Source organism: Bos taurus, chromosome 8 (genome assembly GCF_002263795.3).
Source record: "Bos taurus isolate L1 Dominette 01449 registration number 42190680 breed Hereford chromosome 8, ARS-UCD2.0, whole genome shotgun sequence".
Classification (NCBI taxonomy): Eukaryota; Metazoa; Chordata; class Mammalia; order Artiodactyla; family Bovidae; genus Bos; species Bos taurus.
The window spans coordinates 52,228,286-52,256,120 of record NC_037335.1 but is presented as its reverse complement, the minus strand read 5'-3'; the positions used below and the strand labels follow the sequence as shown (position 1 = coordinate 52,256,120).

Below are 27,835 nucleotides of genomic sequence, written 5' to 3'. Positions count from 1 at the left end.
GGTTTCTGGTTTCCTGGAGAAGGGAAAGGCTACCCACTCCAGTATTCTGGCCTAGAGAATTCCATAGACTGTATAGTCCATGGGATCACAGAGTCAGACACGACTGAGAAACTATCACTTTACTTTCCAACTGTGATTTTCTCTTACCTATAGATTATTTCTTTTCTATTTGGAGAAGACCTTAATATTTCCTTTAGGATAGGTTTGAAAGTGAAAGTGAAGTCGCTCAGTCGTGTCCGACTCTTTGCGACCCCGTGGACTGTAGCCTACCAGGCTCCTCCATCCATGGGATTTTCCAGGTAAGGATACTGGAGTGGGTTGCCATTTCCTTCTCCAGAAGATATTCCCCACCCAGGGATTGAAACTGGGTCTCCCACATTGTAGGCAGACACTTTATTGTCTGAGCCACCAGGGAAGTCCTAGGATAGGTTTAGTATTGTTGTATTCTTTTGATTTTTATCTGAGAAATTCTTTATCTCTCTATTCTAAATGGTAATCTTGCTGGGTAGAGTATCCTAGGTTGCAGGTTTTTCCCTTTCAGGACTTTGACTATATCTTGCCACTCCCTCCTAGCCTGCAACATTTCTGTAGAGAAATGAGCTGATAGCCTTATGGGGGTTTTCTTGTCATTAACTCTGATTTTCTCTTGTTGCTTTTAGAATCCTCTCTTTAAATTTTGCCATTTTTATTATAATATGTTTTGGTGTAGATCTGTTTGGTTTTTTTGTATTTTGAATTCTCTGTGCTTCCTGTACCTTGATACCTGTTTCCTTTACGTTTGGGAAGTTTTCTGCCATAATTTCTTAAAATGCATTTTCTATCCCCTTTTCTTTTTCTTCCCCTTCTGGAATCCCTATCATGTTTACATTGGCATGTTTTATACTATCCCATATATCTCTTATATTGTTTCTAGTTTTTTTTTTTTTTTTCCATTTGGCTTTCTGTCTGCTGTCCTGATAGGATAATGGAAATAATCCAGTCTTCCAGATCACTTATTCATTCTTCTGTTCATTTCCATTAGCTCAGCTTTCATCTCTGTAAATGAATTTTTGTAATTTTTCTGTATAGTTTCTAGTTCCTTTTTACAGCATTCTGCATTTCTGTCAACAGCCTTTCTTAGCTCCTTCAGTTTTTTCATTATCTCCTTTCAAAACCTGGTGTCTGTTAGGCTGAAGAGGTCCGTTTCATTTTCTTCTGGGGGAGTTCTCTTGGTCTTTTAACTGGGAGTGGTTCCTCTCTTCTTCTTTGTCCTTCTCTTACCTTGTGAGTTTAGGAGAAAGAATGACCTATGTGGTCTTGGAGTGTGCTCGTCGTCATTCTCTTGATATAGGGTCTGCCCAGTCCTGGGGTTCTTGGCAGTGGTGGCGGCTCAGACGTGCCCCCCCAGGGCACATGATGGGAGAAGAGCTGGCTCACAACCACTCCGTGGGGCTGGGCGTCTTTTCCAAGATTCAGCCTTCTTGACAGAATGTTGAATTTTTCCTTCAAGGAATACTACCTACTTCTGAGCCCTTAGGTCTGCTCCACATTCTTTTTCTCCTTTTTCCATCAAGTTGCAGATCATGTTCCAAACTTGAGGGAAAATAAAAACTACAGCCGTAACCCCTCCCCATTGCTCTAAGGCTAAGTCAAAAGCCCCATCTCCCTCATAGAGAAGTGCTGCCTGTGTTTGAATAAAAAACTGCTTAAGGAGCAAGGGTATCCACTTTAAAATTTTTGCTGCTTTTGAAAAAAAAAAAAACAACTCTTGTTCCTTTAAAGTTGGGTTTTCTTTTTTCTTAGGTTGGGTAGAAACAAGAAATTTCACTGTCATACTGTGGTGTGACACTCTCATTCTGATAAATTATCCAGGGCTCAGAAATAAAGCAAAAAATTCCTGCAGTCCTTACCAGAGCTATAATAGAGCACTCTCTAAAAAGAGGTGTGCCTGAGGATTACTGGATTCTCTAGGGAGTGTGCCTTATCTGTTCACTAATGACATTTGATTAGAGCCCACATTCTGTGAAGTTACATGTTAATTTATAAATTTTTGTTTGATAAAAGTTGCAAGTGAGTTCTGCCCATTTGAAAAAATAACCCTCCAAAATTCTAATTGTATTCCCATGTATGAAATTTATTCAGTTTTTTCTCTAACTCAGCAAATGGAGTTCATTTGCCTTTCCTGGTGGACTGTGATACCTGATAGTCTTTGAACCCACTTATCACCTTTAGGTTCCTTTATTGATGGGTTAAATAACTCTGATAAATTCCAGTGTCTATTTACACCTTACTGATATCATAAAAGTCTGTTTCCTTTGCTTAATGTGCAGAAAAAACAGGCCTGGCTGTTATCCTTGTAAGGTTGGCCCATGGCTGACATTTGGAAAGTTGGATTTCATGAAGTTTCCCACTACCTTGACTAGAGTGGCTCATGGTGCCTAAACTGTTCGTAGAAACAATATGGTTTGTATTGAATACGTGCTTTCCTTTGCAGAGTCTGGAATTTTGGTATGGTACAGGCACAGGGTGCCTTCATGTTTTTGTTCAGTCATTAAGTCAGGTCTGACTCTTTTGAGACCCCATGGACTATAGCCCGCCAGGCAACTCTGTCCATGGGATTTCCCAGGTAAGAATACTAGAGTGGATTGCCAGGGGATCTTCACAACCCAGGGATTGGACCCATGTCTCCTGCATTGGCAAGTGGATTCTTTACCACTGAGCCATCAGAGGAGCTTTCATGACCAGATCCCAGTTACACCTCTGGGTGCTGAAACTCTAGGGAGGTTCCCTGGTAGCTGACATTCACACATAATCACAGATTTTTGATGGGGATGGGATGTATCCTGTGTCACTCCATTGGAAGAAAACTCTGGGAAACTTGCACCTGGTTTCCTCCAGACTGTCCCGCATGCCTTTCCCCTTTGCTGATTCTACTTTGTATCTCTTTACTATAGTAAGTTATAACCATGAGTTCTTGAGTATAATTATATACTGAGTCTTGTGGGTCCTCCTAGCAAGTCAGTGAACCTGAGGGTGAGGCAGAGCACCCCTTGAAGGAGTTAGTTACAGGCATTTTTACACAAAATATTTTTTGCAAAATTTTCTAAAATTCATTTTTACAAAATATTCTAGTGTTCTCCTAAAAACTGACTAGCTCTTTTTTGATATTAAGAAAGGCCTAGATTTCATGAGGACTATCCCTCCCAAGGTCGTTCAAGTGAAAACCTTATATTTCCTCTCTAAAAACCAAATTTGGGAATCAACTCACTGGTGTCCTGATATGATCCATCAGGGCAGTGAGTGACACAGCTGTTGGTTTCTTCATTCAGGAAGTATCCATATTTACAGGACAGGCACTGGTCCCCGTGGCTTCCAAAGCAGGAGTCGCAGTTGGGGGCACACTTTCTGCATCGCTTCTTATCAGCGTGGTAGTGGCCAGGAGGGCAGCTGGAGACACAGATTCTGCGTTGTGGGATGATAAAGAAGAGCAGTGTCACCAGAGATTCAGTCCTGAGTGAGTAAGGTGCTGAGCACACAGCTGTCCTCATTCTCAAAATCCTTTTTAAACTCTGATGGTAATACCACATCCAAAGGGCCAAATTCTGTTGGTTAAAGCCTTCTCGTATGTAGGGTGCTGACATAGCACTGCAGTTACATAATACCAAGTCCACCAAGCAAGGAATGTCTTGGTCCAAACCATCTTCCAGTTCGGGTCTAGCTCTTTAAAGGGGATGATGGTTAGAAACTGAGTCTCAACAGGAAGGTTGTCTGTTGGGTTGAAGAGAAGACATGTGAACCATGATTTTATGCAAAAATCCCTATATAAAGGATTAGTTTCTATTGTTGTGTATTGTTATATGAGTTCTGGGATGTGTATGCTATTGTCTAAATTAATATATTTAGGGAGTTCCCTACTGGCTTAGTGGTTAGGATTCTGGGCTTTCACTGATGCGGCTTGGGTTCAGTCCCTGGTTGGGGTACTGAGATCCTGCAAGCTGTGTGGCATAGCCAAGAAAAAAAAATGTATTTGAAAATTTAATGCTGTTTATGATAAAAAAAAAAAAAAAAAAAAACACTTCTTTGTTTGCCCATAACTGAAGATCTGGGCTTTATTTATTCATTTAACAAGTACTTGATGCTGCTGCTAAGTCGCTTCAGTCGTGTCTGACTCTGTGCGACCCCATAGATGGCAGCCCACCAGGCTCCCCCGTCTCTGGGATTCTCCAGGCAAGAACACTGGAGTGGGTTGCCATTGCCTTCTCCAATGCATGAAAGTGAAAAGTGAAAGTGAAGTCGCTCAGTCGTGTCCGACTCTTAGCGACCCCATGGACTGCAGCCTACCAGGCTCCTCCGGTCCGTGGGATTTTCCAGGCAAGAGTACTGGAGTGGGGTGCCATTGCCTTCTCCAACAAGTACTTACTGAGTACTAATTAAATGTCAGGCATTTGCCAGTCTAGGAGATAATGAGAGGGGCTGGGGTAGCCAAGGACTTTTCCTTTTAAGAAATTTATTTTTAATTAAAAATTCTTTTTAAATTTAATTTTTGCTTTATATTCCCTTTAAGGAACTGAAATTCCAGCATGGATGTGACAGGAATAGGACCCTCCTGGGTGACTGGAGTGTGGATACCAGGTCGGCTTCCTAGAGTGAGTTTCCTTCTGAAACAGGAGGGAGAGGTGTTAGGGATGTGGGAAACAGCCTGGAAGAACATGGCTTCTGATGAGCAGTGTGTTCCACAGCCTTCCCTGTGGATACATATCCGCTCGAGGCAGAATCCAGGGGCTCAGAAGCATGGGTTCAAGCAGGCCCACCTTACTGTCCAGAGCAGAGTAGTGAGGATGCACAGGGACCAGTAGCTTTGCCACATGGAAAGCTTACACTTTGAGGAATTCAGAAAATCATCCATTTCCTGGAGGGAAAGTGCAGCTGTGGGGCATCAAACATCAGTGGGATGGAAAGGTCTAGAAGGGCAGATCAGGCATGTGCATAACTAGTCCCTCCCCATCATCCTTTGAAATGTGAGAAAAGACCTCTGCAGTTTCCTAGCCTAGATCAAAATCGGGTTGTTTTGTAATTCAGTATCATCAGTTTGTAGATCAAAAAATTGTAGATCAAAATCGGGTGTTTTGTAATTCAGTATCAGTTTCACTATTCAAATGATGCAGCGAGGTGTAGGGGCCTGTGCAGCAGCATCTGGACTTTGGTTCTGGTGGGAGACCATGGAACACCCTGCCGCTGGTGAACTGTGGGAGCTCCCAGGAACTGCCACCAGGGAGCGCGCTTCAGGTATCCTGATGGGGCATCTCTCTTACCTGGTGTTATTTTTCAGCTTGTAGTAGTAGTGCAAACAGTCATTGCAGTGGTCGGGTCCTGGCCCATCACAGCCCACCTCACTGCACTCGGGGTCACAGGGGCCTCCAAAAGAAATCAGAATAACACTTGGAAAAAGTGATTTTAAGCACGTAAGTGTTAACTTGAATTTGGGATAAAAATAGGCTTTTTCTCCCCCTTATGCAGTGAGAGTTTTCCTTAAGAGTTTCTAATGCAGTAAGATGGAATAATGTTTAATGTGGCTATAAGCCGAGATAAATTCTTGCTTTTATGGCGGGGGGGGAACCTCAATTAGCTAAGTATCAAGCATGTAACTCCTAGTAGGGACCTTGTCTTCAAAGTACATGTATAGTTGCTTTGTGGGAAATGACAACCCAGAATTCAAAGAAAAAAAACCACTGCAGCAACTAAAAAAAAAAAAAATGATTGCAATTAAATATGCATAATAATTAAAATGCTGGATTTATAGAAAAATGAGAATTTTATGCTGTTAGCAGAAAAGAAAAGAGGGCTGTTATTCAATGTCCTGACCAGACTGCCTCTCTCATCCAAGGTCATTAAAGCCACTGAGTACCTCTGAGATTAGAGCCAGAAAGAAACATCATTATGGGGTCTGGCACAATTTTATCAGCATCTCGTCTTGGATTACAAAGCAGGTACTTCAGGCACAGATAATAGATTTAAAATTGCATCCTACCCATAGGCCAATGGGCAACTCAACAAAAGAAAACTATACATAAGTTTTAAAAGATGCAAGCAAGCTTAAAGAATTCCAGACCAAGGATGAATGTTCCTCATCTCTCTTGCTGTATATTCTTTGGTGAAGAACTAGAAAGAATGCACAGGCAGGAAAAAAAATGCTAAAAAGAGCTATTTTGTGATTGATGAAAAGAGATTTTCTAATGACATGGGCTAGTTATAGATAACTTACTTCTTTGACTCCTTCTTTTTGTTTTCTGTAGTTTGAGACATTTGGTCTCATAATCTTCAAGCTATTTCCCAATGAAAACTCATGATTTTAACTAGCGATTTACATGGTACATGAAATGCACAAAAAGTCAATCAAGGGTACCAGAATTGTCTTGAGGCACACTTATTTTAATCAAAAGGTCTTACTTTTGTTGAAATTTGTTTTCCTTTAGTCACTGTAGGACTATGTTCTACAGTTACTAAATTGAAACATAAAATGGTAGAAGTAGGGGAGGAATGACCTGGAGAAAAATCTAGTAGCCATACACCCTCATTTTACAGATAAAAATGATTTTCCAAGAGTTATAGTGGCTCGTCTAGTTGATCTCCCTAGGAGAGTTGGGGTCAACAGAGGTCCTGCTTCTTAGTTCAGGTCTCCGACTTAGGGGTAAGTCATGACCTTTGGCTCTGAATAGAAATGAGTCATTTTAAAATGCTACAGACTTGATGTATATTTCTGCTTAATCATAAGAGTCATTTGACACTGTTTATCTCTATTTTCCCAAAAGCCTTAAAATTGATCTTGAAATTAAGTTCCACAGCTATTGCAACTTGCAACATTTTAGCTGACTACTGCAGTCCATGAGGAGAGAGTGCTTCTGCTGCCTAAGAGTTGAAGTTCAGCCAGCTGTGGGTCCCACAGTGCCTGGAATTTGATGAAACAGTACAGGGACCTGGTTATGAGAATGCCATCTGACCCTCTCAAAGGCTGACTTCTTAATGAAAGTGAAAATCATTGTGGTTTAGTAAAGTTGATACCTGGTTATAAATATTATGCCTTTATTTTTGGTTAGAAGAAGAATTATTTTTAGCCTAGATCTAACCATTTTCATACTCTTAACTGACTGAAACAGATTCAAAGAAGTATCGAGTGCTATGCATTGAAACCTGTTTTTAAATGTTAACTGGCACTATGTATATTAATGTAAAACAGTTGTTAATTTACTCAAGTTTTCAGCTTGTACTGCCTGGTATGTCTGTGTAAGAAGCCAATTTTTGTGTATTGTTACAGTTTCAGGTTATTTATATTTGATGTTTTGTAAAACTCAAATACAACTATACTGTACTTATGGACCAAATAAATGACATCTGCATACTTGTTAAAAAAAAAAAAAAGAAAATCACAGCTCCAAAGAAAAGGAGTTATTGGGTGGCCCTAAATTTTCACCAGATGATTACTACAATTAAAACAAACAAACAAACCCCAAACCATTTATTCTTGATATGTGCCAAAGGACTCTGTATGGCAGGGTCACATGCTGTGCTGTTTCTTTCATAATCCTAAACTATCCCAGATGCAGTTTAGCATTTTAGGTTGCTGGGTAATAATGAAATAATTGTCTTTGTTTTCTCACAAGTGCCAATGTGGACATTTTGGAGATGCAGTGAGAAAAACCACAAAATGTATATAACTGTTTAGAATTTTAAGATTACCAAAAATTGAATGGGAAACATACCATAAGACACATAGTAATATATTATTATTATGCTCCTATCAGAGAAGACAAAATAAATGGTTTGCTGGTTGTAACATGAACAGTAATATTATAAACGCAAAGCAAAAGTTGAACACAATCTAGCTCTGGTTAGTTCAATTGGTCTGAATTCTCTATTGACACTGGGATACTACCTGTTCAGAATAAAAGGAACCAAATGCATATTTCAAATACTCTGTTAAAGTGATTAATGAAAAAGAATCTCAGAGAGCTTAGCTGCAGGAAGACAAGATGGTTCCAGTTTAAAGGTACAATCAACTGCTACTTAAAAACAGTTCTTCATTAGGGAAAGCCTTTTTTGTTAAGTGTTATATCCCAGAAGAACTGCATGCTGCTGGAAGTGGTAAACAATACAATAAGACAGGACTCAGAAACGCACTGGGAAAGAGACAAGATAATTTGCAGAGGATATGGCTATAGTACCTAACTGCTCCAGAAAATCAACTCTAAAATACACAAATAAAGGTAAGTGAAATGGTCAGATGTAAGATAAACATACACTAGCCAATAGATATCTCTGATACCAGAATACAGTAGTTAGAAAATATGGAATATTTTCCATTACAGTAGTAACTAGACCCAAAATATGTAGAAATAACACTACCAAGAAAAACACTTCATAAAATTAAAGGATTTCAGTAAAAAAGTCTTTTTTGGATGGAAAGACTGTAAACTGTAAAAAGAATTCTTCGCATGAGATTGCATGTAAATTCAAACTAAATTTCAATGAGATTTTTAAAGAGGGACTTAAGAATTGCTATGAGAATAAGTAGATATTCAGCATATTAAAATGTAGCGTGGGTGCTACTGGATTAAGTATTATTAGATTGATAAATCAGAAAAAGTGGTACCAGAAGAGACCCTGGTATAAGAAATTACTGTGCTGTTATAAAGGAAACAGTAAAAGTAGGGATGACAACTCAGTCATTAGTCTGTTTGGAGGATAAAGACAGAACTTCACTTTACACTGTATATTATAAATGAAAGTAAGTTCTAGATGAGTTAATGGCCAAATGTAAAACCAGATTATAAAAATATGGATATTTATTTTTAAAGAATAAACATTCTGTATAAAAGAAATTATAAATGTTATATGAAACTATAAACTGCCCTCCAAACAAAAACTGCATTTTGGAAGCAGGCGATAACAGAGAAATGGTTTCCAGCAAATATGAGACAATGTGAGAGTCAATAGCATACAAAGAGTTTTTATAAATAAGAAAAATGCTGCCACTTTGAATTGAAAAGTGAGTAAAAGACACAATTCAGAGAACTACAAAGGAAAAAATGGTTTGCTTTACTAAATATTTAGATTTACTAGGAGTCAGAGCTATAAAAATTTAAATCTGTTCTTTTGCTTTTTTCTTTCCACTCAAGGCTGGCAGGAATGAGGGCAGTAACAATCGTGCACTGGTCATGGTGTAGACTGGTACACGTTGTCTGGAAAGCAACATATCCAAGCCCTAAAACTGACGATTCCCTTTGATGCAGTAATTCTTAGAACTCTATTCTAAAGAAACAGTCAAAGATGATATAGTCAAAAACTGATAATGATATTCATTGAGCTCTTATTTAAAATAGTGTAAAATGTAAAGCAAACTACATATCTCAGATTATGGATTAAATATAATACAATCACAGGATGGACGATTATGCTATCTTTTAAATATGTGTTCTAAGGATATTTGACAACAGGGAAATATGCTCTTAATAATACCTTTAATGGGAAAAAAGGATATGAATGTTCTATATACAGTGTGATTTTAGTTTTGAAGAAAAAAACATTGATATTTGAATATATGAATGTACACATACAAATATGTTTAAGGGATAGAAAGGAAGATGGATTAAAATAGATCACAATATGAGTAGAAGTGTGTCTCCTTGGGGGAATGACGCGTGAGTTTTTTTTCCTCAGCCTGCCTTCTCACTGGAAGCCAGCTCACCTGCATAATCCTCCGTCCCGTAGTCGTCGGTCGGGTCTTCGACTCGGCTATACCGGACACGTTCCACTTTAGGGAACTCATTGGTGGGAGAGTATGGCTGCACAGAGGTGCCGTAGAGGACCAGAGACCATTCTTTCAATTTACCTTGGGAAACAATAATAAAAGTATGTCATGAGCAAACATTCTCTCTTGAGCTTTACAATTTCTTTCATTCCTTCTAACTGAAGAAAAAGCGGTAGAAAAATAGAACTGCGGGAAACAGATTCATATGAATCACTGCATCACATACAGGGCTAGAAATGCATTTTCCACTGCTTGCAGAATTAACTATTGAATAAGTCACATACCATGTATTTCCTGAGTAACAATTGCAGCATACATCCTAATTTAATCAGCTCTGTTTTTGGTAAGAAACAACCATCTCAGATTGCTGGATCAAGGGCTGAATGTCAAATTATGAGTATTTAAGAGAATCCTAGAATCTTACAGAAGGCTTTCTTTTTCTAGGTATAAAAGTCTTATTTACATTAAAAGCAGGATCGACATTCTCTGACTTGTTTATCAAAAATAAAAAGATTATAACAACTACTTTGTTTCACCCAATTCAAGGGCTCTGTCAGTCTTAAGAATATATCACTATATTAACTGATAGACCTGTGCTGTCCAGTGACAGTCACTCGACGCATTTGGCTGTTTCTGTGTAACTACAATTTAAACCTCAGTTCTTCAGTCAGACCACATTTCAAGTGCTCAGTAACCATATATGACTAGTGGCACTATGGTGGACAGCACAGCTATAGGAAACATTTCCACTGCTGGCAGCATGTTCTACTGGGTGGTACTGTCGGAGCATTTCCCTGCCACGGGCACCTTGGGGCACGAGGGAAGTGCTTTTCCTCCTTTGGATGGCAGGCTCTCAAGGAACATTTGCCTAATCCTTATTTAGTCATTCATTTCTCAGCTTTATAAAACTAAAATCTTTAATGCAAAAAGCAAACAGAAAACATGTTTCCCTGACTTACTGTAGTTCTTTTTAATATGAATCTTAAGTAAAAGTGATTAAGACAGACTCATTAAAAACATGGAAATATGCTGGCAGGAAGGCAGGATACTTCCCCCCCATGCCCACACACCTTAGATCTCCTTCTTATCTTGGCATAATACAGAGAATCTAGGTAAGGTTGGGGTTGGGCTCTGTCACAGTCCAGAGAGTGATGAACTTCAGATATCTGGTAATTTATCTGTTAGCATCTATTATCCCCATCAAATTGATGCTTATTTTTTATAAGTACTTACTTTATGCTAAGTACATTTTATTCTATTCAGTGGTCACAAGTGAGAAATAGATATTTTCACTATAAAGATGAGAAGACAGAGGCACAGAGGCTGATAAAGTTCCCCAAAGCAGTAAGAGGACAGACTGATATTAAAACCCATTTGGGGGTTCTGATTTAAGAGTAATATAGGAAGGTCCTGAACTCACTGCTTCTCATACACTCAGTGACTCTACAGCCACACATGGGACAGTTTCCTCCAGAAAAAAAGGCAGCTGAGTGGCCCCAGCTTCTCCCCCAAGGAGTGAAAAGTTTGATCCCTACATTGGGTATCACAACTTTTAAGACCTGCACTCGAGCCCCCAAAGCATGTAGCTCTGAAAGCCAGTGGGGCTTGGGTACACTAAAGAGTTCACCAGCGTGGGCTCTCATCCTTGGGTATTGAACAAAGGCGGTTGACTGCATAGCACCCAGACTTTCTGGGAAATAGGCTTATTTGCTTATCTTAAAGCACTGGCTGAGGGGCAGACATGTAATTTAACATACAGATGAGGACCTACTGAATACTCTCCAAAGATGGAGGCTCATGGGAGCCATCTGTATGTTCTCCCTTGGCCTCTCCATCTTGTTGGTACCAAAAGAAAGGGCTTGTACCCTCAGCTGGCACCCAGGGGACACCTCTAGTTTGCTGGCTCTGCTGGTTAGTGGGGCTTAGGTTCACACATTCCCTTAGACTATGAATAAAATTGATAAACCAATTTATCAATTGGCAGATTCACCAAGAAGAAGAGAGAAAGCCTCAAACCAGAAATTAAAAAGGAGACATCTTAATTAATACAAAATAAGGGCTCATAAGACTACTATCAGCAATTATATACTAACAAACTGGAAGACCTACAAGAAATGAATGAATTCCTAGAAATATATATTCTACTAAGACTGAATCATGAAGAAACTGAAATCTGAATAGACCACTTATTGTAAGGAGATTGAATCAGTAATCAAGAACTTCCTAACAAAGGTATGTCCAGGATTAGACACTTCACTAGTGGATTCTACCAAACAGTTAAATAAAAATTATTACCAATCCTTCTTGTGCGTGCATGCAAAGTTGCTTTAATCATGTCTAACTCTGTGTGACCCTATGGACTGTAGCCTGCCAATCTCCTCTATCCATGGGATTCACCAGGCAAGAATACTGTTGTGGGTTGCCATGCTCTCCTCCCATGGATCTTCCCAACTCAGGGATCGAACCTGTGTCTCTTAGGTCTCCTGCATTGGCAGGCAAGTTCTTACCACTAGCACCACCTGGGGAGCCCGATCCTTCTCAAATTCTTCCAAAAAATAGGAGAGGAAGGAATACTTCAAAACTCATTTTATGAAGTCAGTATTATTACTCTGATGGGTTTCCAGGGGGCACAGTGGTAAAGAATCTGCCTGCCAAGGGTTTGATCATTGGGTTGGGAAGATTCCCTGGAGTAGAAAATGGCAATCCACTCCAATATTCTTGCCTGAAAAATTCTATGGCCAGAGGAGCCTGAAGGGCTATAGTCCATGTGGTCACAAAGAATAGGATGTGACTGAATTGAGCATACATGTTACTCTGATATCAAAACCAGATGTAAACATAGATGCAAAAATCCTTAACAAAATATTAGCAAACTGAATACATCAATACATTAGAAGGATAATACATCATAATCAAATGGTATTTCAGGGATGAAAGCTTGTTTCAACATCTGAGAATCAATCACTCTCATTTTCCACAGTAACAAAATGAAGGCTTAAAACTCATAATTAGCTCAATGGACGCAAAAAAGCATTGACAGAATTCAACATCCATTTATGAAAAAGACTTTCAACAAAGTGGTTATAGAGGGAACATTTGTCAATGTAGTAAAGATCAGGAACAAGGATGTAGGCAAGAAAAAGAAAGAAAAGGCATATAAGTTATAAAGGAAGAAGTAAAACATTTGTAGATAACATATTACATATAGAAACCCCTAAAGACGCTACCAAAAAACTTAGAACTAAGTAACAAAGTCAAAGAAGTTTCAAGATACAAAATTAATGTACAAAAATCTGTTGCATTTCTTTATACAAATGACAGATTATCAGAGAAAGCAATCCTATTTACAATTGCATCAAAAGAACACAATACCTAGGAATAAATATAACCAAGAAGGTGAGATATGTGTACATTGGAAACTGTAAGAAATTGATGAAATAAATTGACATGAATAAATGGAAAGATATTCCATGTTCATGAATTATAGGAATATTATAAAAATGTCCCTACTACCTAAAGCAATCTACAGATTCAATGTAATCCTTAGGAAAATTCCAAAGGCATTTTTCACAGAAATAGAACAAAGAATCCTAAAATTTTTATGGACCCCAAAGACCCAAAATAGCCAAAGCAATCTTGAGAAAGAACACAGCTGGAGTTATCATGCTCTCTGATTTCAAACCATATTACAAATAATCAAATAGTAATGGTATTGACATAAAAACAGATAAATGAATGAAACAGAGATGCGCATGTATATAGTCAATTTATGACAGACTAGCCAAGAATATATTGATGCAATAGAGAAAAGGCAGTCTTCAACAAACGGTGTTAGAAAAACTGGACCGCTAACACCACGCACAAAAACTAACTTGTAATGGCTTAAAGATCTGAATGTAAGACCTGAAACCATAACACTTCTAGAAGAAAACCAGTGGCACACTCCTTGACACTGATCTTGGGAATGGTTTTTGTATTTGACAACAAAAGCAAAGGGAACAAATACAAAAATAAACACATGGAACGATATCAAACTATAGAGCTTCTGCACAGCAAAGGAAATCATCAATTAAATGAGAATGTAACTTGTGGAAAACATTTGCAAATCATATATCTGATAAGCGGCAAATATCCAAAACATATAAAGATGTCATACAACTCAGCAGCAGAAAAGCAATCTGATTAAAACATGGGAAGAGGATCTAAATAAACATTTTTCAAGAGTACATACAGATGGCCAGCATGAAGAGGTGCTCAACATCACTAATCATCCAAGAAATGCAAATTAAAACCACAATGAGCTATTATTTTACACCTGTTAGAATGGCTATTATCAAAAAGACAAGAAATAGCAAATATTGGTGAGGAAGTGGAGAAAAGGGAATCTTTATGCACTGTTGGTGGGAATGTGAATTTTCAGCCATTCTGGAAAAATTATGGGATTTCCTCAAAAAATTAAAAATAGATCTACCATGTGGTCCAGAAATTCCACTTCTGGAAAAAAAAAACACTCTTAAAAGTTATATGTACCCACATGTTCACTGCAGCATTATTTAGATAGCCTAAAAAAGAAGGCAGCCCACATGTCCAATGATGGATGAATGGATACACACACACATATAGACACATACACATATAAATGTATATAGATAATATTTGGCCATAAAAGGGAATCTTTCCACTTGGGAAAACATGGATGGACCTTGCTAAGTGAAGTCAGATAGAAAATGACAGATACTATATGATCTCTGATATGTGGAGTCTTAAAAAATTTTAAAAAGTAGAAGATTGAACACATAGATACACAGAACAGATTGGTGGTTGCTAGAGGCAGGAGGTGTGTATGAGTGGATGTAATAGATGAAGGGGATCAAATGGTACAAACATCCAGTAAAACATTATTAAGTCCTGGGGGTATAACGTACAGATTGGTGAGTATGTTTAATAATAGTGTATTGTATACAACACAGTAGTTAAACAGTGTATCTTAAAAGGTCTCATCACAAGAAAAAAATTATGTGAGGTGATGGATGTTCACTAGACTTATTGTGGTTATTGTTTTGTAGTATATACAAATATAAAATTGTACAATTGTACAACTAAAACTAATATGTCAATTACCCCTCAATTAAAAAAAAATTCTGTATCCAAATCTTACATTCTTAAACTGTTATATAATTCTGTCTTCCTGGTCGTTTCTAGGAGTATAAGCATATGAAGTTTAAAAATGTATTCTGGGCCACATTCATTATTTTCTGACATGTGCACTGGGCCAGCAGGCTGGTTTATATTTGGTTTGCCCTCTGCCAGCTTTTCTTTGGACTCACTTGTTAATAACTATGCTAATCATAATTAGGGTGTTATTCAGTCTCAGGATTTCAAGTCATAGACATTAAGTGCCGTCAAGAAATGAATGACTACCTGAAATTAATGACCTATCTGACTGCCTTTAGGTGGCAATGCAAAAAGAGAACCTCTTTTCCTTATGGCATCTCTCAAGTGCATAACTGGAGAACATGATATAAAGACAGTATGGGAAACCCAATCCATCAGTCACTCTAAAACCTGGTCCATTTAACTTAAGATCATCTTGGATCTAAAAATTTACCCTTGTAAGTGTTTAGAGAGTGCTGACTCATAACTGATTATTTCCCCTGGTGCCATTTCTGAAGTACATCATAAGCCCTCTGGGGACACCCTTGCCGGGCAATTTATCTTTTTATTTTTCACTTATTATGTAATTTTATTTCCTTAGGATCTCTGCCACAATTCACATCAAATGCTGCCATATTTGGGCTGTCAATTTTTTCCTCCCCTACTACTTTTTCCATTTGCTAATTTCTTTTTTTTTTTTTCCGCCTTCCCAACTTTATTAAAGAAAAAGCAATGATGGTAAATCTCTAGAGGTTTTGCAGTGTAAATGGCAATATCTTGTGAAGAAATAGCAGTATACATGCAGAATAAGAGAAAATCCATTCTGTTTGCTAACACTCAAATGCAATCTGCCCAAGGTAAAAATCAAAGATAGATTTAATATGCAATGGAACAAGAATAAGAAAAAAATCCTCCAAAAACCTTATTATGTTTTAATAATTAACAAGTGGGAAGAAATAATAAATAAACTCAAGTTTGGAGCCATATATATATATATAAATATAAATATATATACATATACATATATATACATATATATATGTACATATATTTTGGAAATGATTCAACTATTTAATTGGGCTAGAAGATTCTACATCTGCAATTGAATTACTAAAGAAATCCCACATTAATTGGAGGACTGTATGCCATAGTAACAATGACAGAAACAGAAAAAAGTGAAACTCCCTTTTCAAAACTGTGTCTAATCCTGACCTGAAAGGTTAGTTGAAGAAGGATACCTGAAGACCATGTGTTTCTATTAAAGCCTTCTGACCCCAGGTTATACAGCATTAGGGTATCTCTTCTGGCACAAAGGAACATCTCTTAAGATGACTGGAGGTGACTGTGGTTGAACATTTAAACAGTATAAGGAGAAGTCAATGATACGAAATAGACAACTCTAGATGATCAGAGCTACTGCAGAGACCTTTTAACACAGATAATCACAGTAGGGGGCTTCCCTGGTGGCTCAGAGGTTAAAGCGTCTGCCTGGAATGCAGGAGACCTGGGTTCAATCCCTGGGTTGGGAAGATTCCCTGGAGAAGGAAATGGCAACCCACTCCAGTACTCTTGCCTGGAGAATCCCATGGAGGGAGGAGCCTGGTAGGCTACAGTCCCTGAGGTCGCAAAGAGTCGGACACGACTGAGCGACTTCACAACACGACAATCACAGTAAACTCTGGATAGACTCTGAACTCCTTGAGGGCAGAGAGAGAGATTAATAGCCTCACACCCATGAATGCAAACCCCAGGTCTGTCATCAGTGTGCCCCTAGGGGCAGTCTGCTTGTGGGGAGGAGCATTTTATCACTGAGATGCATTAGAATGGGGATATTAAAGAGTTACTTTTATATATAACTGTCTCAAATCCTCAGTAGATAGTGCACCCCTTATGTCTGTAGGCTGCACCTTTCTTGGCACACAACTGCCACATCTAGACAGTGTTTATTTCGCTTAGGTCTCCTGAGACGTAAGAGTGACACATGCTGATGGATCTAGTGGGAGCTGCCCTTTGGTCAGGGCAGCCCAGTCCAGCTACCATGCCTGCTATTGCCCCTGAGTGCCTTGGCACAGTGCATCTCCATGGCATGAGCAAGAAGCATGGTTTGAAGAGAAGAGGGAAGGAGAGGGGAAGGTCCTGGGAACTGAGATTAGGAACAAGTGAAAGCTTTCCAGTAACTAGGATCTAGTTTATTCAGATGTTTTCTGTCAACCCTGCCTTGTTGACAAAAATCTGGTTTCTGAGTAAGACCTTGGCAATTATTACATATATGGTGGCTGCTGGAGGTGTGCGGGGCTGATATGCTTTCACAAAACTTTTACCCTGATTCATTGTGACCTTGCTACCATGATGGTTTTGATTCCCCTGAGTCTGGGACCACTGTGACAACACAGATGAACCACATCATGGAATAAAGGGAAAGAGATGGCTACACCGTGTGCCCTAAAAATGGACCTCTCAGAATGAGCGACTTCCCCTGACTGGTGGGCAAAAGTGTGGCAAATGTATGCAGCAGGGGGACTTCCTTGGGGGTCCAGTGGCTGACTCTGTGCTCTCAATGCAGGGGGGCTGGATTTGATTCCACGTGCTGCAACTAAAGATCCTGCATACTCCACTAAGATCCAACACAGTAAAATAAATAAGAAATTAAAAACAATTAAAAAAAATGTATGCTTCACTTTTCACTTTACTGTTTGTTTCTTTTGCCCAATACAACCCACAGTATCCAAATGATACATACCATTACAGTTAACTACAGAATGTTTGGGTTAATCTATTCCGATCAAAAGAGGACTTAGAATTGTACACCAGTCCTATAACGGCCCTCAAGCCTTGTTCTTCTGCAGATGGACTAGACAAAGGATTAAGAGGCAACAACTTATTAGATGATGGAAGATGTGGCCACAGCTGGGTGGGAACTGGGGTAGTTATCAAACAAAGAGAGCATTTGTTACTAGGCAAGTACTACTCAGGGCTCCGCCACAGGCAAAAAGTTCAGTCACTCAGTCATGTCTGACTCTATGATCCCATGGACTGCACACGCCAGGCTTGCCTGTCTATCACCAATTCCCAGAGGTTACACAAACTCACGTCCATTGAGTTGGTGATGCTATCCAACCATCTCATCCTCTGTCGTCCCCTTCTCCTCCCACCTTCAATCTTTCCCAGCATCAGGGTCTTTTCAAATAAGTCAGTTCTTAGTATCAGGTAGCCAAAGTATTAGAGTTTCAGCTTCAGCATCAGTCCTTCCAATGAATATTCAGGACTGATTTCCTTTAGGATAGACTGGTTGGATCTCTTTGCAGTCCAGGGGACTCTCTAGAGTCTTCTCCAATACCACAATTCAAAAGCATCAATTCTTTGGTGTTCAGCTTTCTTTATAGTCTAACTCTCACATCCACACATGACTACTGGAAAAACCATAGCGTTGACTACATGGACCTTTGTTGGTAAAGTAATGTCTCTGCTTTTTAGTATGTTGTCTTGGTTGGTCATAGCTTTTCTTCCAAGAAGCAAGAAGCGTCTTTTAATTTCATGGCTGCAGTCATCATCTGCAGTGATTTTGGAGCCCAAGAAAATAAAGTCTCTCACTGTTTCTATTGTTTCCCATCTATTTGCCATGAAGTGATGAGACCAGATGCCATGATCTTAGCTTTCTGAATGTTGAGTTTTAAGCCATCTTTTTCACTCTCTTCTTTCACTTTTATCAAGAAGCTCTTTATTTCTTTGCTTTCTGCCATAAGGGTGGTATCATCTGCATATCTGAGGTTATTGATATTTCTTCTGGCAATCTTGAGCCCAGTTTGTGCTTCATCCAGCCTGGTATTTCTCATGATGTACTCTGCATGTAAGTTAAATAAGCAGGGTGACAATATACAGCCTTGACGTACTCCTTCCTGATTTGGAACCAGTCTGTTGTTCCATGTCCAGTTCTAACTGTTGCCTCTTGACCTGCTTACAGGTTTTGCAGGAGGCAGGTCAGGTGGTCTGGTATTCCCATCTCTTTAAGAATTTTCCACAGTTTGTTGTGTCCACACAGTCAAAGGCTTTGGTGCAGTCAATAAAACAGAATTTGATGTTTTTCTGGAACTTGCTTGCTTTTTCCATGATCCAGCAGATGTTGGCAACTTGTTCTCTGGTTCCTCTGCCTTTTCTAAAACCAGCTTGAACATCTGGAAGTTCACAGTTCATGTATTGCTGAAGCCTGGCTTGGAGAATTTTGAGCATTACTTTACTAGCATGTGAGATGAGTGCAATTGTGCGGTAATTTGAGCATTCTTTGGCATTGCCTTTCTTTGGGATTGGAATGAAAACTGACCTTTTCCAGTCCTGTGGCCACTGCTGAGTTTTCCAAATTTGCTGGCATATGGAGTGCAGCACTTTCACAGCATCATCTTTTAGGATTTGAAATAGCTCACCTGGGATTCCATCACCTCACTAGCTTTGTTTGTAGTGATGCTTCCTAAGGCCCACTTGACTTCGCATTACAGGATGTCTGGCTCAAGGTGAGTAATCACACTATTGTGATTATCTGGGTCATGAAGATCTTTTTTGTATAGTTCTTCTGTGTATTCTTACCACCTCTTAATATCTTCTGCTTCTGTTAGGTCCATACCATTTCTGTCCTTTATTGTGCCCATCTTTGCATGAAATGTTCCCTTGGTATCTCTAATTTTCTTGAAGAGATCTCTAGTCTTTTCCAGTCTATTGTTTTCCTCTATTTCTTTGTGTTGATCACTGAGGAAGGCTTTCTTATCTCTCCTTGCTCTTCTTTGGAACTCTGCATTCAAATGGGTGTATCTTTCCTTTTCTCCTTTGCCTTTTGCTTCTTTTCTTTTCTCAGCTATTTGTAAGGCCTCCTCAGACCATTTTGCCTTTTTGCATTTCTTTTTCTTGGGGATGGTCTTGAACACTGCCTCCTGTGCAATGTCACAAACCTTAATCCATAGTTCTTCAGGCACTCTGTCTATCAGATCTAATGCCTTGAATCTATTTGTCACTTCCATCATATAATCATAAGGGATTTGATTTAGGTCATACCTGAATGGCCTAGTGGTTTTCCCTACTTTCTTCAATTTAAGTTTGAATTTTGCAATAAGGAGTTCCTGGTCTGAGCCACAGTCAGCTCCTGGTGGTGTTTTTGCTGACTGTATAGAGCTTCTCTATCTTTGGCTGCAAAGAATATAATCAATCTGATTTGGTATTGACCATCTGGTGAGGCCCATGTGTAGAGTCTTCTCTTGTGTTGTTGGAAAAGGGTGTTTGCTATGACCAGTGTGTTCTCTTAGCACAACTCTGTTAGCCTTTGCCCTGCTTCGTTTTGTACTGCAAGGCCAAATTTGCCTGTTACTCCAGGTATCTCTTGACTTCCTACTTTTGCATTCCAGTCCCTGTAATGAAAAGGACATCTTTTTTGGGTGTTAGTTCTAGAAGGTATTGTAGGTCTTCATAGAAATATTCAACTTCAGCTTCTTCAGCATTACTGGTTGGGGCATAGACTTGGATTACTGATACTGAACACAGGGTGCTGCAAAAAACTGTTCAGTCTCCCATCTCACGCTGCATTTGTACTTTTCCTTATTTTATGTTACAAATAAGGTTCATACATTAGCAGGAAGAGGGAAACAGGCCATGTGTGGCAACACAGCCTGAGATGACCTGAAAAGAATTCTGTTGACATCATTACCGTGTTTTACATATCAGGAAAGCTTTCTCTTTACTTAGCTCTTGGTCTCATGCAGGGCAGAGTGCTATCACTCATTTTTTTAGGTGGCAACCAGTTTAGCTGGCATAGGCCAAGCTCAAGGTCTTGTCTGCGCTGAAAATTAAATTTAAAGCAAACTCAGAAAAAAGATATCGAAGGAAACCTGTCTGCTCTTATAACTATGTGATTTAACCCATTGCACGTGGACAAGGCTGGCTTGTTTTTTGATAAAGTAATGGAAGGTGGTTAGAGACATGGCTCATAATTCTGAAATATCAATCAATAGCTGTCATGTTTTATCTTGTCTTTATATTTAAAGGTCTTTTCTTGAATTCTTATCCTAAATTATTACTTTTCTAATGGTAATCTCAAGAATTGGAGTACAGGAGGACAACTCGAGGCGTAGAATTACATGATAAAGGATAAGGTTGATATATGAATGGGAAACACATTTATTGGCCAGAATATACACCGTTTTTCTGTACAATAAATCAAATTATAGAAAGAGAGTTCTTACCTGGAGTCTTGAAGTTCCTCAGCTGAGAGGGAGTGTCATAAACTTCCAGGATCCAGTCACCAGCAGCTCGTTCTCCCCAGCAATGAATGGTCATGAATTCCCAATTTTTAAATCCTTCCATGGAATGATCAAAAAGCCTGAGAGAGAGCCATAAAACATTGCTTTTGTGTGTTGTTTAAAATTTAGCGAGGATCCAGTCAAGACCGTGATCAATGACCTCTCTGTATCCATCACATGTTCAGTTCAGCACTGGAGATTGTCTTCATCCTAGGCATCACTGATTAGTAGATCCAAATACACACACACAAGTACATACACACACATAATTATTGGGAAACAGGCATGGGACTTGCCAAGCAGTAACAAATCTGGGAGGGATAATGACGTGGGTATCAGGGAACCAAGGCTAAAACTCTACCCACAAGCCTGGTAGTACCATGAGTTGGAGATGGGGAGCAACTGAAGCTTGCTTACACTGCTGATAGATATGTAAAATGGTGCAGCTGCTCTTAACAACAGTTAGATAGTTCTTACCATATGACTAAGCTATCCCCCCAAGAGGAGTAAAGACATGTGTCCACATAAAGAACTCCACATGAATGTTCACAGCAGCATCATTCATAATGGTCAAAAACTATCAGCAACTCAGATGTCCATCATGTGGTGAATGGGTAAATAAATTATGCTATATTCATACAAGGAAACACTACCTAGTAATACCAATTTGAATGATTAATAACTGCAACAACATGAATGAATTTCAAAGGCAATAAGCTAAGTGGAAAAAGTCAGACACAAAAGATTATGTACTATCTGATTCAATTTCATATGACATTATAGAAAACACTACTTAAACAGAAACAGATCAGTGGTTGCCATGGGCCAGGAGGGAGGAGGCAGGGGCATGATGGAAGTTTTGGGAGTGGAAGAACAGTTTTATATCTTGAAACTAATGTATAGTTATGCAAGTATATATTTATCAAAACTTCCTCAATTATTTACATTGAAAGTGAATTATATGGAAATTACCCCTAAATGAAAAGACCATGCCCATTAATATTATCCAGTTCAGGAAGTCATGCCTGGAACTGCAGCCTAGATTCTGTCCTTCCAGTCTGTCCAATAATTTTCTAAGTTCCTAATTCCCTGTATGAAATCTTTTTCTGCTCGAACCATATCCAGTTACTAGGATATTATCTATCCTTCAGAGCAGATAAATACACAGGTCATGACAACTGGATGTTGATAGCTATTTATGACATTCAGTCAACTCTCCTTGCTTTAATTTCATGTTCACCAAGGAAACTGGTGGCTCTAATGTGAACTTCTGTGTGGCTATTCCCATTGGGGGAAAAATATGCTGTTCTAAAAACAAAACCACTTTAATCTCATTGTAACTAATACATAATGACTCTGATTTTTTTTTGTATGTGTGTTATATAAATGTGTTTGAGGCTCCCTCTAAAATACCAGCTGGCTTCTCAAACAGAAGGGTTGGATGGTGTAAATAGGGACTGTGTAAGGTAAGTGGCTGATACTTGGAGAAGAACAATAAACAGGAAAATCACCTGTTACAGGTTCCTGAGCTCTTGAAAGAAGAAAAAAGTATTTTAGCAGCATTCTCAGTGTCCCATGTCCAGAAAATTGAGAAGGCTGAGTTAAAGTTGAACAGATCTCTTTAATAGAGAACATTACAGATCTTTGGAGTATTCATACATGTTTTGTGACTTTTTCATATAAGTTTTGAAAATCACTGCCTCCATTCATAATGAAGGAGGCCTTTTCTTTTTTTTGTAGAATATCTGTACACTATCTGTAAAAGGCTACTTCTGAACAGAGGGGTGTGGCATTTCAATGAGGACCATGTTGGATTGGGCAGCTTTCCCTCATGCTAACAGAGATGGAAATGGTGGCTCCTTACATGAGTGTCTTTCCATTGTAAATGATCTTCAATAGATCATGGGTGGTACACACATCCAGGAGATCCTACAGTGCATGCACTATCATTGCAGGGCTTGTTTCACAAGTTAACGCTTGAAACTGGACTTGGCCAGGAAGAAATTGCTGGGCCATTAAACAACTGACTTACATATTGAGTCCTTCATGCAAAACCCAGAAAGTGTGTGTTGGCTGCAATGGAGACACAGAGGTAGAGAAGAAGGAATGTTTTCCAATAACCCCTCCTGCCAGAGAGACATTACTGAAGCGAACATGTTGACACAGAAATGGATGGAGGCAGAAAATTGGTCTAGAACCACTTCTCAGCCCTTTTCAGTTCTAATTTAGGTTCCAGTTCATTGAGGCTGTTGTGCCATTTGAGGGCACTGAAACAACAACTTGTCACGGAATACCTTTCCAAGAGTGCTGAACTTAAAAGCAATTCCCAAACAGTTTAGACAGAACACTTGGCTCACTGCCTCAGGTCCAGAAACTACAAAGGAGACTTGAGGCTGCCATCACATGAGGGGCAGTCTTGTTTCCACAACCTCAGCCAACTCTTAATTACTCACGGGTCAGTTATTTGACTGCTGGATTAGCAGACCCTATGTTTTTTCCCTTACACCCTTTCCTCTCCAACTTTGAAAATCATTCCACTGCGATCAATCATTTTAAAATCACATTTGGAATGAAAATTAAATGTAAACTAGTACCCAGAAGAACTATCCATAATTCACTACTCACAAAAGTGTCTTAAAGCTCAAATATAAACGGGCTTTGTCTCTCTGGCTAAATGGTTCCCACCCTGGTCTCTTCATTTTATGCAGGGCTGGAATGCTCATTAATTTCATGTGGACATACAAGTTGAGGAGAGGAATTAAAATGCAGCCAAACACGATCACTGCATTTTGCTAAAAGAGTTGATGAGGAGAGAAATAGACACTGATTGTTGTTGTTTCAACTAGCTGGGCATTGACTTTTCTAATCCCACACTTTTATTTTTATTCCAATTCAATACTTAATCTATTCCCTATCTTTAGTACTGTACTGTTTAAAAACCTTGTGTTGTCTGCATATAACAAAAGGTAACGTAGTTAGCAGATGAGATTCATGTTGCAAAGTATATACTTGCTCAAACCAAGTGTCAAACCATTGGACACCACTATAGAGATTCTAATTGTGTGGTTGTTTATCAGCTAAGAGGTCCAGTGCTCTGTCTGAATGTCTGTGCTCTGCCAACAGTGAAGAAAACAGGCACATGTCAGCATTATTAGTGTGGATCAGATGTTAATAAAGCAAGGCCAGTGTGCTGAAAGCTGGAGTAGATTAACTCCATGCCCGTGTCCATATCTCCTATTGCAGTGAAACCTTGTTCTGTCAATTGACTTCATAATCGTGTGCTCACTGAAATGATATATGCATGCGGTGGCACAAATTATGTAGCCCGTTATTAAAAGGGTGCCCCACAGCCCTATCCCTGTGAGCGGTTTTCAAATAAATTGCTTGGATAAAACCCGGTAGAAAGGACTGCCATTAAATGTAGTACATCCTTTTGAGGGTTACTTAACTCAGGAAATAACTCATATAATTACTGTAAGCTTTTTTCCTCCCCTTTCACTTAAAGAGTCAGTCAAAGTGTCAGGGCTACCACGTGCTTCTATGATGTTATGGCAACTAAATAATAAGACATTTTATAGCTATTGACAGCTATGTGTTATCATATTATTATTTCCCAAATGTAAATGGATATTAATTTCAGAATTATCCACAACTTCCTAGACGGTATTTGTGTTCACTACAGAATCAGACATTAATCGAATATTTTGGGAGGTTCCCTTTTTTCTTTTTGTTTTCTTTATTTAGTGCTTCATCACAATTTAACATAAAGCTGATAGAATGCGTAAAGCACTCATTTGGCTCAGTTGAAACTGAACTTTTGATTTTCTTTAGATGTTTGTCTTTTGTAAGTTTTAAATTATTTGCTTATGAAATAGGGTATTTAAAACACACTATTAAGTTTTTTGCTCTCTCCTAAATCGTTTCTTTAAGAAATGTTGAGAGAAAGGTACTGGTTCTAGAAGTTTGGAATACCTGAAAACACGAGTTTCAAAATGAACTTTCAACATGTTCACTATCACTAACTTACCAACCCCCAAAGGCATTGATCCTTGTGGGTACATGATAAGTACCTGTAAATAAGTACTCACTTAATCGTCTTGAAGATTTATTCTTTAATAGTAGGCTTTATCTAAATATCTGGTTTACATTATAAATGCCTTTGTAAGTGACTTTCACAGCACCCAGCAGCATATTGCTCACAAGTCTTTTAGTGACATGAAAATAAGAAGAATGTGTTTGAAAAAGTTGGGTGATCTTTTAAATCGGTGCTATTTAAAAATGTGCTCTGCGGCAGGCCAGGAAGCTTCAGCGTCACCTGTGAGCTTATGAGAAATGCAGATCCGTGGGCCTCTCCCAGACCTTTAGAATCAGCCTCTGTGGGAGAAGGAGCCAGTCTTCTCTGTGTGATAGTCATTTGCAAGGTGTTTTGAAAAGCACCGTGTGAGTAAGGGTTAGCACTTCCAAGTGCTTACTATACTAGGAGCTTACTGTATTACCTTATTTACTACTTGTAACACACTTGCGAGGCAGATACAACTACGTCTGTTTTCTAGATGAAAAAAATCACTTTTCCGAAGTTGAACATAAAAACGGGTGACATCAAGACCACCCCAGCTATAACTCCAAAGGCTATACTGTCTTTTGAATAAAGAAAGAAGCTTTTTCCCATGGTGAGGCCTTGTATAACGTGAAACTTCCACAGCAAAAGTGTAATTTTGGCAAGTCATACCTGCATTTATATAGCATGACTTTGCAAAATGTCAGTAGTCTGTCATTGAACACTTGGGCAGTGACAAAAATATTCAGGTAGAAACACGACAGTTAAACACAGTTAATTACAGAAACTATAGGTTGTACAGATGAGAAAGTATACCTTCTTTCCACTTAAGACCATAATTAGAACCAGAGATACACATCTGTAGTCAAATTTAGAAAGAGAGGCAAAGTTTCAGCTTTCAGTCAGAGGCCAAAATCTAGAACAGAGAGCCAATAAAGCTAAACTAAGTCTAAAACTCAATGAGTTGAAGACAGTATGCGGGTATTTAGGGAAGAAAAAAAGCAAGGTTTTTATAATTCTGACAAATGCAGTTGAAGGAAGAATGTGATGGGACAGGCTTTCTGTTGGAAAATTTGTAGGCAGAAGTTGAACATGTGGTCATATAAGGGGTAACATCCAAAGTTGCTTTAGGAATGGACTGTGGACACAGTGGGGGAAGGGGAGGGTGGGAAGTGGGATGAATTGAGAGAGGAGCACTGACATACATACGCTACCATGTGTGAAAGAGATGGCTAGTGGGAAGCAGCTGTGCAGCACAGGGAGCCCAGCTCAGTGCTCTGTGATGACCTAGAGCGGTGGGATGGGGGTGCTGGGAAGGAGGCTCAGGAAGGAGGGCATATATGTATGCACATGGCTGACTCACACTGTTGTACAGCACAGATCAACACAACATTGTAAAGCAATTATCCTCCAATTAAAAATAAATTTAAAAAATAAAAAGACGCTCACTGCAACAATGATGAAATATAGTTGCTCTTGTATCTATCATAAAGGGATCTAAGCCCACCTAGGTCCCCTACCTATGCCAGATCCCCACGGTCTCCCCAGAAGTAAAGCATTTGTGCTTATTATTTGGTTTGATTCTTTGTTAGGCTGGGTAGACAGGCCAGGAGGAGGAGTGGAAGGGTGGGAGGGCAGGAGAAAACAAAGGGGAGAGAAAGCACTAACTGTCCACTCAAGGATGGCTCTGTTTACTCACTAAATCCTCCACCTGACCTGCTAAGGGTGGTGCCGGGGCTTGCCTGCTGGGCTGATGGGGCACGCAGCTCGAGTTGGACTAGCTGTGAAGGCTGCCGAGTGCCTTCCAGGGCTCAGCACCTGCAGATGCTCGGGTAAACCCTGCTTCCTGGAACAGATGTTCTCCACAGGAGCTCTAGCAAGTGCCCAGCAGCCAGCATGGGGAGGCACTGAGGGGCTCCAGACGGCCCACATGGGCAACATGTTCAGCGACTGCAAAAAAATCTGTTCCTGAGGAATTCCCATGGTGAAGGGCTGAGCAACACTGAAGACACTCCTTCCTGAAATGTCGAGGAAAATAAGGACTTTCAGAATGCTAACTGTGGCCCCTTTGTTTTTGGAATTGACCGTTAAGGATAGCATTTTCTGGTCCTAAGACTAGAACACAGGTTTTGTCAATACCAAAATGAAGGTAATATGGGGGGGAGGGTTGCTGTCCCCTCAGCTTCCTTCCTAGCTCATTCTCCTGTTCTGCATGTCTAGTTAAGGGGAGATGCGTGTCATCATTAAGGGGAGATGACACGGAGTGAGCCATGGATTCTGAGTCTGAGCTGGACCTCAGTATCCTTCCTTCTCACAGAGGCCAATGCCCAGTCCACTGTCAAGGGTCATGCCTCATGGAGAAACAGGAGAGGTCAAATAGGGATGACTCTGCCACCAGAGCTCTAACTCTTCATCTCAGATGACCCACGAGGAAAGCTTTGTGTTTTAAGCCTTGCAGAATTCCTGTCTTTTAACTGCACAGTGTTCTTTGTTTTACATGGTCCTCCTCAGAAATACTGACTTTCCTGAAAGAAAGATGAGTGTCTAATAGGGGCACTATTT

The 27,835-nt window shown here is 39.4% G+C and overlaps 1 protein-coding gene and 1 non-coding gene across 4 annotated transcripts in view; one reads left to right on the top strand and one right to left on the bottom strand.

Moving 5' to 3' along the window:
* PCSK5 (proprotein convertase subtilisin/kexin type 5) overlaps positions 1–27,835 on the bottom strand; it is a 519,623-nt gene that overhangs the window by 175,028 nt on the left and 316,760 nt on the right. For all 3 annotated transcript variants that reach the window (XM_024996182.2, XM_024996184.2, XM_024996185.2), the window contains exons 13-16: positions 21,160–21,296; positions 9,722–9,865; positions 5,292–5,394; positions 3,248–3,441 (exon numbers count right to left, since the gene is read on the bottom strand). In XM_024996182.2, the coding sequence (XP_024851950.1) occupies positions 3,248–3,441; positions 5,292–5,394; positions 9,722–9,865; positions 21,160–21,296 (578 nt within the window). The remainder of the gene's footprint in view (positions 1–3,247; positions 3,442–5,291; positions 5,395–9,721; positions 9,866–21,159; positions 21,297–27,835) is intronic.
* On the top strand, positions 16,396–16,467 carry TRNAS-GGA (transfer RNA serine (anticodon GGA)). The gene has a single exon. It is a non-coding gene; the product is annotated as a tRNA-Ser (tRNA).